Raw genomic sequence first — 15,852 nt, 5'->3', positions numbered from 1 at the left:
ACAGGACATCTCCACACAGGAATTTCAGGTAGCCTCAGAGATTCCCCCAGCAGGCTCCTCCTGTGCATATGACAAGTGAAAGGCACAATTCACCACTTCAGAGTGCTAACTGCCATCCTGGGTAGGGACTGTGGCTGACCCAACAGCTCCCCCACGCAGCTTCTGCTGCAAAAATGACCAAAGAGTACATGGAGAAGATACTTGCCGGTAGTCAACAGAAACTATTCCTGAAGATGCAGATAAGGTCATGTATGTCAGTCTTCTGTACATAGTTAACACAGGAGGTGTTTTGTATGTAGCTTAAGGTAAACTACAGCAATGGATCACACGTGCTAGAGTGGTCATGTAGGATCACAGACCAGCTGTATGTAAGACCTGAGAACAAATGCAGTTTGGGGCGTCTTAGTTTGGGGAATCTCCTCTGATCCAGATGATGATGCCCTGCAAGGACAGAGCCTCCTGCCACTTGCCACCATCTGGACGATGACTGACAATCCCACTTGAGAGCTCTGACTGTCCACACGTTAAAACTATGGAAACCCTCTGAATAAACTAGCTTTTTTAAAACAAACACACTGTCCATGAGTGTCTGCACAACACCGAGTTGTAATTCTTCAGTAAAATTCATTGAAGTTACAAAAATAGAGATTTTGACCTGAGCAGTAACTGTGTACCTCAATCAACGTCTTTGAAGAAAGACCCCCGCCTGTTACTGTTATATTACTAAGTCTCAAACACAAAATAAAAATATACCTAAGAATACATAGAGGTTTAGATCTGACACAGAAAAGTCCGAGTGAGCAAACAATAAATGTAGCTGAGCCTGTTAGGGCAAGACAGCCCTTTATGTTGCCCATGTCAAAGAGTCTCTTGGCCACATGAGTCAGTAGCAGTAACCATGTAGTACCACAGTCACACTTTGTGAGCTGGTAACTTCTCTTTGAATAAAACCTTAGACTGTACAGACTCTGACTGCCCATCAGATCACGCACACACGCTATGTGGGTAGGGCCTGTCCAGCAGCATGCATGCTGGATGGAAGGCTGCCAGTGCAGCAGGGCTCCTGGAAGCTGGATAACTGCTGGCTGTTTCTCTCTCTCAAGTATTGACTTCCTTAGCTGTACTTTCACTTGAACTTGTTGTTCAAATGCTGCTTCATGTGTCAATCTGAAAAAATTAAGTGTGGATCCTGCCTGTGTTTTCAAAAGACTTCAACTGTAACAAGTGCTGTTCTAGTTTTCAACAGCACAGAAAAAACACTTGAAATTGTTTTTATCTTTCAATAATTAAAGAACATAATAAAACAAACAAAAAAAAAATCAAGGGGTTATGTATCCAGTGCTCACTGTAATTTAAAAGCCCGTAATTCATCTGGAGAGTGTTCGTCTTCAAGCAGACTAATTGATAAATTTAAGCTTTCTTCTGTGTGATTGTTGAATCAGCATAAAGCTTTCTGCCCTGGATATTAAAATGTTTTTTGTTTGTTTGTTCGGGGCAGGGTTTTTTCTGTAAAATTTTAAGACTGTGGTCTTGCACAGATGATGGAAAGATGACCTGTACTCTGCGTGCTCAACCAAGAGCTTTAAAAGGGCTGCTCAGAAACAGAAAACAATATCCTATCAATATAAACTCATCTTTATTTAATTTCTTTTCTTTCTCTTTTTTCCCCCCTTAGTTCATCTATTCCTGAAACCTGCTTAATTATTTAAAACAGACTTCTCTATTGCCTTGTTAACAATACATTACTCCTGGTGTGGAAAAAGTGAAGCAAATTCATCTCCATGAAAACACTTCACTTCTGGAGTTATCAGAATTGAAAAAATCCTGCAACTGAGAACTCAAAGGTTGAAATATAATATATGTAACCAAAAAGAACAGAGAAGCAAAACAATGCAGCTCAGTTCTACATGAAAGGCTTGTCTTCAGCTCTGAATTTCTACTTCATAAATCCAAACCACCCATGTACGTGTTTTAATTTTGTATTAGGGTTTATTCTAACATTGCACCACCTCAAGTGTCTGCAGAGGAACAGAGACTGTGAACATTGATGAGAGGACTTTGCAAAATTGAAGTCTTGGTATGCAGCAACAGACCATGCCCTGCAGGTCAACAAAACTTGGCTTTCAGATCTATAACACCATGGATAACTGAATGGACCTCAGGAGAAGGTCATGGTATTTAGTACTGAAATGGAGAATTTCTCCCTCCAAACCAACGCTTTCTCTTGATTATGGCAGAAGTGAAGCAGGCAGCCTGCTTTTCTTCTCCGGACATGAGAGGACAGAAATGCTCTTTAAATCCCAGCCAAAAAAAATCTACTTGAGCTTTTGTGCCTTTCAGTGCTTTTCTCAGCAGGTCCCTGTATTTCCACAACTAAGCAAGCCACTATTCTCAAAGCCATATGACATTTTAAAGAAGCTTTTTTAGACGTTCCATACAGTTTATACACCAGAACACCATACAGTTTATACACCAGAACATTTAATTGTATTCTGTGATATCTACTACACAAAACTATTCCCTTTTCCCCTTGAACATATGTTCATCCTTAAGTCCAGATCCATGCACTGCAGATGTCTTCTATTTAGACCTTTAAACACCACTATTTCTGTGCTTGGCTAGGCACATTCACAGCAGGTTTCTGGTGGAGAATCTGACAGAGAAGAATGATGGACAAGAGCTACCTAAATGGGATATGGGCCTTCCCTTCCAGTGAACTAACCGTGTGCATCTAGAAGAAAACCTTTTCCTAAAGGGTATCCCCCTCCACCACTCTCAGACACGTGCGTACCGTAAGCTCCATGCTGGTCTCCAGCTATGAACGTTATTCAGTACGATTTGAACAGATTATCTCCTGTTTCACACTCAGAAAACACAACCTAACTGCAGTTCCACAGTCTTTTCCATCATGGGTCAGTTTCCTGATGTCACATTTCTTGCAGTTGTGCAGCTCTAACTGCTATTGTATTTGAAAAATATATCCGCACGAGGCCATATTCAAGTGATGGTCTGCTTTGGTTTAAAAAGTTTTCTGATAAAGATTTTGGAAACATACATCAACCATTCATACCTCATATGTGTGGCAAACTTAAAAAAAAATCTTACTGCATTTATTCAAAGGGCACTATGATAATTTTTCAGTGTTTATCAAATACACCAGGACAACACCTTTCCCACAAACTAGATGTCCAGACCATCCCTTATTCAAGTGAAAGCATGCATCACTAAACCAGGGTGCACAAGGCACACAACAGCAAATACTCTCCATTGTTAAACATTAAGCAGGTACTTTGGTACACTATTTATTTATTCACAGAAGTCTGCTACTGGCCTACATCACAGGACTACCAGTAGAATTGCCCATTGGCTGTGAGCAATTTTCTTTTTTCATATACCTACCAAACATTTCTTCTGAGGAGAAATACATAGGAATGACTGAAATTCCTGGTAAACTGTGAATAAACCTGGAAACTGGGCATCTTAAAAACAAACTGATACAGTGATCTGTAGCTTTCTTACCATCACAGTTGTTGCAGGTCTTTCCTAACAGTCCCAAACTATATCCAGCTGCAGGCTGGCTGAACACTTCTGGATCGTTAACTTCTCAAAATAGTCTCTGGACACTTCCAACTGGTATTCTACCAAACATTCTGCTGTGAATGTATCATCCAAATGCTCAGCACTGGGGAGTAACAGTCACTTTTTTGTGAAAAAAAGCAAAAGAGATTGTATTTAATGAGTCTCAACTGCAAATCATTCTTCTGACTCCCTGGCTTCACTGCTCCCTCATGGAGAGCTCCTAGCTAAATAAAAAGTGACTGCTATTCGGATCTAAAGAGGCCTTACCAGTTTCAATATTATATGATTAACAACACAGAATGATTATAAACATTTTCAAGTAAGTTCTATCTCTAAAAGCAAATGGTTTTGTTAAAAAACAATGTGGGGACAATTTTCAAAGTAGTCCTGAAAATAACTGAAGGTAATAAAAGCACAAAATTTACATCACTTATCTGCAGCTCCTTGATACTTGTGGGGGAAGAAAAGGGTGTCTGCCTGAAGGTGCAGAAGGTACTGAAGTACCTGAAGGTACTCTCTTTATGTAATTCCGTCTTATTTCAATGTTACAAACCAGACTGAATAACATCTCTGGCATATACTGGTTACACTGAAAACCTCCTGTCTGAGATCCTGTTTCTTTCTCAAGGGAGACAGAAGAAAAATCTACATTTAGATGAATGGGCTTCAACTATATTTTTATTACAATTGATCACTCATGGTCACTTAGTCAACACAACCTAATTTAGCCCAATGTACTGCTAAGCAATTCTAGGAATGAAGAAAGCAATTCTTCTAATTCTAGGAAAGAAATCAGACTGTTCACGAGTTGGCATCTGAATTAAAGAATCCAGTAAAGCAAATACACACCTCATCTTCAGTGAAAACCAAAATTCCTACCCAGTCCCAAAGTGCCTTCTTCTATAGCATGTATTTCCCTCAATCTGCTACAGATCTTCTAAACTATTTGCTTAATTTACTTCCTCTTTCCAAGAACACAGACTGTCTGCACATCTACAACCACCATTTATCTTTGTACTGAGATACACTGTCATTATACATCACTGTTTTGGTTACAGCCAGCACTGAAAATCTTAGTCACATTCGTATCTGACAGGCTATGAAAAATATTGAATGAGAAATTAACTTTTGGTGCAAAATGGAAACCCCTATGAACTTCAATACTTAATGTAAATACAGACCAACAGAAACACCTGTTTTGTTTCCTATATGAACATACCAGGCTGAGTCCTACCAGCATACCTTAGAAAAGTTAAATTCTGCAAGGTGCAGCAAGATCTTGGAGAGCAGCTGGAGCACCTTCAGTGAAGGACTCAGTGCTCTTAGGAACCCCAACCTGATGTCACTGATACCATCACGGTACTGGGTGTTACAATCAGACAATCAGGAAGTGACAGGAAGTTCTTTGATCCTACCAGACAAAGACAGCACTTACGAACACAGACAAAATGGTCAACAAAATGTACAGCAAAAGAGTAACGTGATCTATTTGAAAAAGGGGAGAGAAATAATTACAGCTTTTGGAAATTTTTAAAGAAGTTAAGTTAAAAATAATTGTTCTCCCATATAGAATAATCTGGGAAGATTGCTTTAGTTCTCCATGTGACTGCCAATCAACTCTGTAATAGCCATAATTTTTAAAATATTTGTAGAAGTAATTTTTGCAATATAGGTTTTTTTTTTTACAAAAGTTTCAATGAAACTATGAAGAAACAAAAAAACAACCCAAACATACTCATCACTGTGTGTTTCGAACAGTTTTCAAGAAAAAATGAAATCTGGAAGCTACATGTCTCAATCAGCTTGCATGTTTGTTTCAGCAGCTCATAACACCATGCTCCAAAAATCTCTTCCTATTTGTAGAATAGTAGCCTTCATAATTTTAAAGGCAGATAAAAAAACCAGAAGCCTGTCATAGATCTACTCAGCATGTGATCTTTTTTCTCCATCTGAATTCCTTTTGCAGAGGCTGAGGTGTTTTGGATAGTTCTGATGCAGTCCTAGAACATTACAATAATTCAGTTTAAAACACCAAGCAACACACAAAAAGTTCTATTTTCAGTGTTCTTCCAAAAAACCATAGGTCACAAAAAACATTCCACAGCAATAAAGAGGATGGAGCAGATGTTTGCAGTGCAGTTATCCTTGAAGTAACAGCATGGGTCCATATGATAGGCTATTTTTGGCCAGTAAATTTAGCCTATCAGCTCTTTTCGTATCAGGCATAAATTTAATGCAGTTAACAGTTGTTTATGACTTTATTTTATTAGAAATGCAGAAAACCCATAAAACTTCAAGTAAAGATTATCATACAGGCAGCTGGAACCACAAACTGCGAACTGATTCTGATCCAAGTTAAGTTCAGAATTTCAGAAATGCTGATGCTGTAAATCCAAACCATGGCCTTTGATACTTAGGTTGCTGGAGAGTGAATACACTTCACAGTAATAATGTAATATTCTGAGGTTCATAACACATTTCTAGAGCCTGCAAGTGGACAAAAAACCTGCAACTTTTCTGGAATATGAATCTGATCTATGATACCATCATAAAGAATATTAACAGATTTCTGATGGAACTGTTAGGATTGTTATGTGACAGAAAATGAAACTTAGAAACCTGGAATTAAAAGAAACACACAAGGATAGATAATAGAAGACAAAGTGTTTGGTAGCTATTCTAAAATACCGCATGGCAGTAAAAAATGTACCAGCATTTGTTTCAGAAGAAACAAGTAAAGAGCTTCATGTGACAAATTATTGTATAGTATAACTGGGGTCAGCAGTGCTTCATAAAGAAAAATTTGGCCCACTGATAATGCACATGCTTACCTCTTACATGCTCTCTGGAGTACAAACTTAAAACAGACAAAGCACTACATACTTTACTGTAGGATGAGTCACAGAACAAGAACAAAATGCACTGTCCTTCACCATGTATGTCGCAATTAAAGGAATGAGACATACATAACTTGAGAGCTGAAAGCTTTGTATACTCACATCTCCATCTAGTGGCCTCTGGTCGTCAGAGTCCCTGGTTGGACTGATGTCCTGCCTCATCACCCAGATCGGCTCCTTAGGTTCATCAGGGGTATAAGGAGAACGGATGGTCCTTGTCTTCACTTCCTCAATAGCCTCTTTAATATCCTTGATGGCCAGTGAAATTGCATCTCTCTTTTCCTTGCTGTACCTCTGTACAGATTCTACCGAGCTGGATGTAACTCGAGAACCAGCTGGGAGCTGGCCATTACTTTCATGCCCACCACCGGCAAGAGCATGACCATGCTCCAAACTCTGCTCCGCCTCTGGCATGTCTTCAGCTGCCTTGTCTAAGCTCTGGGAGCTCATGCTCTGCTTCACCTCTGCTACGATCTGATCAATGTCCTCCTCTTGTTCGTAACTATCCATTCTTGGGTAGGGCGCAAACTCTGCCTCCTTCTCAGGGCTGTCAGACTCTCCGTCAGACCGTTCATCATAATGGTGAAGGCGGGCACCAAGTGCCTCCTTGCGGTAATTGTCGGCTTCCTCCCTTTCCCGCTCATACTGTTGGATCCCCTCCCTAACATCGAGGTCTGGTGTATCTCCTATCTCCTCATACACATGCTCCTGCAGTCCATAGTCAGCGTAAGGCTCAGCATACTGTTCATCCTCTCCTCGGTGGAAGAGCCGATGTGTGTAGACATAACCCGAGTAGGCTGCATTCATGGCTTCCTCATGTTCGATGGAATGGAAATGTAAGTGATTGGGCAATGTTCGATTATGAATGGCCTCGCCATGCTCAGCCTCGGCATTCTCCGTGTACTCCTCGGACTCAGGCCTGTACTGCACCGCATATGCGCTTTCATCCTCATTTTCATGAACTCTCTCTGTGTCGTAACTGTCCTCCACTGTGGCTATCACATCCCCTTCTGCAGTATCTGTGTGATTGTGGAAACCACTCTCAGTGCTGGCTGACCGAGCTAACATCCCTTCCTCCTCCTGCCCAGACAGGGCCCCTTGGCTGCTGTTTGTAAGCCTTGGGTAGCGAGTTGCATACCGCTGCTCCTCTTCCACCTCTGAGTGCTCCAGGTCAGCCTCCACTGACTCGTTCACTGCTCCATTTGCTGGCTCTTCACTTACTTCCCCCTCAGGCGGTCCAACCAAATGGTTCATGGCAAGTTCTGGTGGGTAGGTCACTTATTCTATTGACATTTTGTCTATCACAGCTGGAAAGAAATAAAAAAAACCTCTGACGTTACTCTTAAAAAAAAAGTGGAGTCAATAAACACAAGCAACAAAAGGCACCCTTCCTTCCCCAGCGGACAAACGTTTGACTTCATCAGCTCTGAAGTCAGACGACAGCCAACACAACAGTATGACCTCCCATGCAAATGATCTCCAACAGCAGCAACCAACAACGATCCCCTTGGGGACTGCACTTCTCACTTCTATGGACAAATTCTTTGTGGAAGAGTAATTTCCAAGCAACTCCTTGGAGATGCTTCTACGGACTGCTGCAGCATTTCGATGATGTTGGCAGGCGCATGTTAGAAAAGCTAACTTTTGCCAGGGGCTCAGCCATGGCAGAGATATGACAGAAATATTCCACCTTTGCTCCACCATTCTCCCTACAGCTCACTAACTCGGTGCAAAGGAAGGATGCTGTAATGTGAAATGACAGATTTAGTCCCATCACAGGAGCCTGCAATTGCTCAGATACATGACAGCTATGCATACTACACTTCTTCAGTATGGCGTCTTCAGCTAAGCTAGTCACCCTATGCACTTTTAAAAAATCATTAGAAATAAAAATGCACTCTCAGGGTACCTGAAGCACCTGTTCCTTCTCCCTGGAGAAGTACATGACAGCTAGATATAACATAGTTACCTTCATGGAATGTATCTATAATCACTTCAGATGGCTTGTGCACCAAACACCTTTCCTAAAACATGGAGAAGACATTACTAATATTCGTAACCACAACCACACTGAGACTAGTGAGGCATCTTAGCCTTGATGACTTTGAGTAAAAATCTCAAAAGATTATATAGTTGCTAGAGAGGTCTGCCAATAATAGTAAATATGCAGGCCATAGAAACAGGAAAACTCCATGAGAATACAGATTAGCTTCTACAAGTTTCATAGAGCAAACAGGCCTATCTAGCTCATAAGGTTTCACTTTTATGTAACAGCTTCAGCTATTTTGAACCTCACCCTATGTTTTTAAAATGTAGTGTCATAAAAAGAACATTTTATGTCCTTTTAGGTCCCTAAGTCAAACCACATATCCATAAGTAAAATGCAGCTCTAGCCTGTGACTTACTGATAAGTACTAAAAGAAAAGGTACCTGTTGGAAGACTTCTAACTTGAAGGATCTATAAAACCATGTATCAATTACCAATTAAAAAAATTAACGTGAATGTAACACAGAACTTGAACCAAAGCTACTGAACTGATGCAAGGAGGCCCAGGTGACACTTTGCTGACTAAATGAGCTCTGTGCAAAAGAGCGCTGGGAATAACTTTCCGTGACGAGAAAGCAACAGTAATTTTCAGTTGCCCTCTATTTAGAAAAGTTGACAGGCAGGCAAGGCTAGGTGGGAGTTACTTGTGCTATACTTCCATGGGAAATCTAGTGGTTACAGCTTCCAGCTCAGCAAACACTCCTTGTCTTTGTCACACCTAATGCTTTAGCCTTTAAAACTTAGGAGTCCTTAAAAAAAAAAAAGGAAACAAAATACATCTTGGCCCTTGTTCCAGACAGATCTTTTCATTTTCAGAAACAGCTCATACATAGCTTTTGCAAACCTAGCATGCTGTGCTTAAGCTCTAAGACTTGCCTTTCCCACCCTCATCACACAGGAGAAAAATGTAGAGTATATCATACAGTATATAAAAAATTCAGTTGTAAAATAATAGCTTATAAATCACATTAACTTAACAGATAAACATGTTCTACACAAACTAATCCTTTTTCAAAACAACTATGAAAAAACTCAGTTTTTTTCCAGCTAAAGAAGTCGTGTTAGTAAGAAGCCTTCAGTGACAAGGTAAGGTCTTTTCCAGCTAAGACTTCCAAGAAATCAGGAAAGAATGGGCAGAATACAGGTGTGTATGCAGGTGTGTGCCAGAAATATCAAACCACTCTCCTCCCCACAGCATGTGACGTATTATTTAAGGAAAAAACAACAATATTGGAGAGCTTTCCATTTTAAGCCCACAAAAAGAAGGGTGAAGATGCCAAGGCATAACAGCCCTTTGAAAAGTCCATCCCAAGCAGGATTTCCTGCCTCCATTGAAGTCAGTTATAAAATTTCCATTGCTTTGCACACAGACAGAATTAGGCTAAAATAGAGGACTGTTTAAAAATTCTACCTTAAATCTGTTGCATTCAACATAGCCCCTGACTCACACCTAAGTGTCACTGGTCACCCACAGAAAAAGGGCAGTACTAGTTGAAAGAAATGAAGTTACACATGAACACGGGATGATGACCAACTTTCTGAAATCTTTATCACATGTATCCTGCCACATCTTTAACTGACTCACGTTAAGTTAGAAAAGAAGGCAAAATTCAACTGCATGAAGACTACCTATACCTCAAATCAAATAAGGTATCAAATGCCACAATATTTACAACACCGAAAGTTCTGGTAATATCTGAAAATATGTGATTCTGTTTTAGAAGTCTTAATACAGGCTTGCAACATAGTGCATACTATGGACAGACAGCATCGCTGACATGTCTAGCTGTGAGAAACAAACCACAGAGATTACAAACCATACAAAATATTGCTAAAAACCACCTGAGAGCCCCAACATTTTCCTTTTGCAAACTGAAAGTTTCCAAAGTTCCACTTGTGAAATTTCCCTCATTTGAAGAATGATCTCAGGTTAATTTCAAATATTGATATCCTGAAATTTTCAAGGTTGTGTCTTTTGAGGGGATGAGGAGGAAACTTTAAGCTTTACTCAAAGCTTTTTACTTAAAAAAGTCCTCTTCTGTTTGCCTTTCCTCCAATAATTTCAAGTGAATTTCACTTTTTAATTTTGCAAACAATAAAATATTATTTTCAAATGTATTTTGAAATTTTCAAAAAAAGAGAAATTTTAATTGTTAGAAAAGAAGGTAAGTTTACTTATAAAATTGTAGATCTGAATAAATGTCCTTAGGTTACCCAAGCCGCAATAACCTTCAATGAAAAGTAAGCTTCTAAGTCAAGTATGTTTCTTTGACTGTTTAACCATCAGTCTTTACGACAGTAATTTAAAGAACCACCTATTAAGGTTGGAGGTTAGAAGCACTAAATCCTTTTTCATACATGGTAGCTGCAAGACTACTAAACCCCACATTTTTTTATTCTTAGTAGCATTTCCCTCAAGCAAATACAAGGTTTGCCCGATTTTTCTCACCAGGCCTTCATAAAGCACTTTATTTCCAGCAAGCAAACAAAAATCAATAACCTACATAAAATGCCATAGACAGAAGAGAATATAAGCACGAGAGGTCATCTGACCTTGGAAATAAAGACACAGCACCCATCTGAAAGATATTATACTCGCACATTAATTACCCAGAACAGCAGCTGTGCACCAGTAATCAAACATATATGGGAAAGTGCTCTGTAAGCACTCTTAGCTTTGCACTCAGGACTTGATGGATGAATCTGTCTCCAAAATAGAGAAATCAGAGGTTGCTTACTACTGCAACTAGCTCTTTGCTGAAGGTTAAACTACCTTCCTGCCTGTAAAGAAGAAAAATTAAACATCTCCACATATTTCTCAAGCAACATAAAGAAAAAGTTGGAAGTTTAAGGACTTTTTTTCTGCTACTTTATATTAAAAAAAGAAGTATTTAAAACACCACCAGAGGGGATACTACCATCTCAGAGCAAGACCACAACATCCATGCCCAGTGCTACTCATGAAAAGACATGCAATAAAAAAAAGTGAAAATGTGGGTGTTCAGATTCCAATTTGGTTTGTTATTTGTTTCCCAAGTCCAGATGTATAATTATTTGCTTTCTCGTGCATGCAGGCAGAAATGAAGCTTTTTTTTAATTATTCCAAATATGCCTTTTAGAGTTTACTTTATAAGAGCACTACACATCATATTTCCACAGTCTAATCCTGACTTTTTGGAATAAAAGATCACACTCTCAACAGGTCTGTATACTATTGTTACTGCCTCAAAACAAAGCTGTGTGCCATGTGGAACCAAGACTACACCCCCACACACACATACACAGTTTTTTGTCACACATGGGATAAGAGGATAAGTCAGTAAGGAAGGGACCACAGGAGGTCTCCAAACCCTGCCCAAAGCACAGCCAGCTCTGAGCTCAGACCAGGCTGCTCAGGGCCTTATCCAGCTGGGGCTTTGTAACCTCCAAGGCTGGAGACAACACAAGCTGTCTGGGCCCCAGCTCCACTGCTGGGCTGTCCTTGTGGGGAAAATATTTCTTTCTTATAGTCAGTTTGAATTTCCCGTTTCAGCATTTGCCAGCTGTCTCTAACCCACCCTCCTGCCACACACCACTGTGAAGACCCCGGCTGCATCTCCTCCACCCCCTGGGCTGTTGTTGGGTGACCCTGAAGCCATCCCTCCTCCCAGCTAAACCAGCCCCAGTCCTGCAGCCTCTCCTCGCAGGGCAAGGGCTCCAGCCCCACCATCTCGGTGGCGTCCCCTCACCTCCCTCCAGTTTGTCAGTGTCATTCCTGGGTTGGGGACCCAAACTGGAGGCGGTACGCAGGTGGGGTCTGACAGGCGCTGAGCAGAGGGGACAGTCCCTGCCCTCCCCTGGCTCTCGGGCCGTGTCCTGCTCACACCGCCCCAGGCACCACTGTCCCCTTTTCTGCTGCCTGGGCTGTGCCTCAGAGCTGTTCCTCAGCCCCACCAGCCCCAGCCTGTATCACTGTGAGGAGTATTTACATACATACATTTTTTTCAATTCATCTTTTCACTTATAAGAAGCATAACTGTCTCCTCTGATTTTGCAGAACTTTTGCAAGAGAAAGGTTAGTATGCCAGTTGAGCGTGTAAGCAAAAATAGTTTTGTCTTCCCTAAAAACCTTTGGACATATTTGCCCATGTCTTCCATAAAAAATAGCTATTCTTTGAACATATTTACCCAGAACTCCAAGTCACACTAGAAGCAGAGAAACCTCTGACTGAATTTGCAAAGGCATCCCACCCCAAATGCAAGCTGTCTTGGCACATTCTCTGAGGAATTTCGCAAAGCACCTATGTTTTTCCAGACTCCAGCAATACACCAATCTTTCACTTGTACAGATACAGTTATCTCAACAAGACATATGAACACAAGCTACCTTCCAAAAAACCAACATAGTCTTTTAGGAAACATATGTCTTTGAGACTCATCTTCAAAATATTTTCTTTTTTTTTAAAAGAGCTCCTATGGTATAAAATGCCCCCTTAGAGAGAATTCCCCACTTCTCCTGTGTTAGACGACTCTCTCTTTTCTGAACTGTAACCTGCTTGGGAAAGCTGATTGCTTCTGCTGCCATGTGCTAAGTAAGCTTATCCAAAACCAGCTTTAAACAAAAAAAAGCTGTGAAACATATGTTTCTTGCCAGTCAGTGAAAGCAGCACCTGGAAAGTGACATTAACACCCCACCAGATACACACATTGGTTCATACCAATGAGGCTGAACAACTATGAGCACTCATAATATTGTAATTGTAAAGCAGAAAAGCTGCATGCACAATATTGCTCTGCACACAAAATTTTCTACAAGTGTTTGTGGAATCCTTGTATCACTGTAATATTTTAAACAAGTTAAACACATTAGTTTCAACACTATAATTTGCCTTTAGTATTTTCTGCAAAGTCTTTTACTCCAGTTTTGCTCATAATAACCTTGGAAGCTTCCACTTCTGAGTCCCCGGTCTGCTTCTGAACTCAGCAGGAGCAAAGTTTAAAACACACAGTACTCGGTGTTCAACAGAAAAGCCTTTTGTTTTCTAGTAAGGTATGTAAACTTCAAAACGGGGTAGCTTTTACCTGCATCAGTCTTTTCTGACCACAACTAGTCAAAAAGAGTACACAGATTCCTAACAAAAAGTAAGGAAATACTGTTATTAGAATAAAAGAGAGTTGTACACCAGCCCATGCTTACAACATCAGCTTGGCCATGGCACCTAGAAGAAGTCCTGTGCCTAACAAGAGAACCACAACTAGCCAAAGATCAAGCACTGTGGCACAAGACTCAGTCAGTGGCTTACCATTCAGGTTTCTCCACAACTGAAAGCACACAAGAAGTCAAATTTTGGGCACAACAGAGGAAAAAAATGCAAAACCATGAATTTATGACCAAAGAACCACCGAGCTACTAGAACAGGACCATCAAGGGATTTAAGTCTGCAGGAGAAAAATAAACAACAGCAACAAATTTTTGAGAAGACATAATTACATCTGTTGTTTAGAGATGAGTAGTTATAAATTTCCCCATATATAACACAATTAAACATTATGCTATTAACACCAGAGATCCATATGGAACAATAATGCACGGAATACACAAGCCACACTGGAATGGAAGTGAATTGGATTAAGCCACAGTGTGCACCTGAGTAACTCAAAGGCAAATCATACATCAGATTTCAGTTTCCCACTGTGTCTAAATCTACTTTGGCTCTCACCAGGGTATAAAATTCTGTGGTGGAAAGGCGGAACATGTGTCAGCACCAGACTTCCTAAACCACATCATCTCAGACTAACCCTGTGATTACAGGGAATTAATTTGAATTTCTGCTTCCACTTTAAAAATTGTTTACATCAGCTGCTAAATATCTCTTTAAATTGAATTGACATCATAACTAAAGAAACCTGAACCAGTCACACAACTCTTGTGGAGACTGGAAATGTCATTACTCCCTGGGTAACAGAATACTAGGATCACAGCATGTTTTTGCTCAACAGCATTTTTAACTCTCCAGTTTTTAATTCTATGTACCTACTTTTGTTTTTGAACTTTTTGTTTTGATAACACAACTTCACCCTTGCTGCAGGTCTTCCAAAAGCACATTCCCATTTCATCTACTGCAGCATATAAAGTGGTGAAACTACAGAAGACCAGTTTAAAAAAATGACAATTTATCTGATAAATGTCCTTACAACTTTTTATAAGACTTGAAAAGTACTTTAGGAATAAAAAGATAAATTATTATATTTACAAATTTAACAGCTTATTGAAAACAGAAATTATTTACTGCCTATGCAAATCACCTCTACCTGTTTTTAATATGGGTTTAAAACAGGTAAGAAGCAGCATTTTGCAAGTCTTCAGTTAATAAAAATTTTTTTTTAGAAAAGTAATAATTAGCTTTAGGCACCCTAATTATTAAACTGAACATCTGAAAAAAAAAAAAAATCTGTTTCCAGTTCCATTGAACCTGAGCACACTGAATAGCTCATGACCAGCACGCAGCCAATGATGAAGCCAACATAATAGACACAGGATAAAAAAAAAATAAAACAGCTCCTTCATTTCCTGCCCATGGGCTTCCTTCCTCCAGGCCCATCCCTGCCCCCATGAAAAGAAAGGGAAGCTGAGAGAAACCTGCACCTGACATAAAAGAACCCCAAACTTTTGTTAATAGTAAACAGATCTAGAATTACCAGAGTTAGAGAGCTCTCAAAAAACATTTAACTCTTCTCCCCTTCCAATTCCCATCTTATTCAAAACTAAAATTTAAACTTGAGCAAGAAACACCATTCAGTAATCTTCAGTGAAGACAGGCCAGATCTCTTAATGCTTTAGGGCACTGAAGAGAGAGAGTACTCTGATCAGAAAAGGAACAGACCCTTCCCACCACATTTTAACACTGAAGTCCTGCCTGCACAAAAACCAGAGGCAATGGATTCCGGGAGTATCTGAAGCCAACCATCTGCTGTCAGAGGAAGGTTTGGACTCCGGGAGTATCTGAAGCCAACCATCTGCTGTCAGAGGAAGGTTAACTGATATTCTGGCCCAAACAGAAGAGATGAACCAAAAGCAGTAGAGAAAAATCTTGACAAGGATCCACAGGCAACCTCTGCAGTGAAGTACAATGATTAGACACACCAGACCAACGACACTTAAAAAAAATAAATCATAAACCCCAGATTGTAATTGGTCGAGGGAATAAGTCTGACTGCTGTCACCAACCAGAATGATTAACCATCATAAGTAAAAGTCCTGGAACAGCTAAGATAAGGAAATTTGGGGTTCCCTTTCACTCTGCTGTGATTCCTTGACAGGGTACTGCTGGTTTTATTCCTGGGTATATT

At 40.1% G+C, this 15,852-nt stretch overlaps 1 protein-coding gene across 1 annotated transcript in view; it reads right to left on the bottom strand.

Moving 5' to 3' along the window:
* The window catches only part of APBA1 (amyloid beta precursor protein binding family A member 1), a 98,540-nt gene that overhangs the window by 31,839 nt on the left and 50,849 nt on the right, over positions 1–15,852 (bottom strand). Inside the window, exon 2 of the mRNA XM_072859086.1 lies at positions 6,579–7,783. Coding sequence (XP_072715187.1) covers positions 6,579–7,730 — 1,152 coding nt within the window. The 5' untranslated portion in view covers positions 7,731–7,783. The remainder of the gene's footprint in view (positions 1–6,578; positions 7,784–15,852) is intronic.

This window comes from Ciconia boyciana, chromosome 4 (assembly GCF_034638445.1).
Source record: "Ciconia boyciana chromosome 4, ASM3463844v1, whole genome shotgun sequence".
In the NCBI taxonomy this organism is placed as follows: Eukaryota; Metazoa; Chordata; class Aves; order Ciconiiformes; family Ciconiidae; genus Ciconia; species Ciconia boyciana.
The sequence above is the reverse complement of the archived record's forward strand: the minus strand, read 5'-3'. Positions and strand labels throughout refer to the sequence as shown.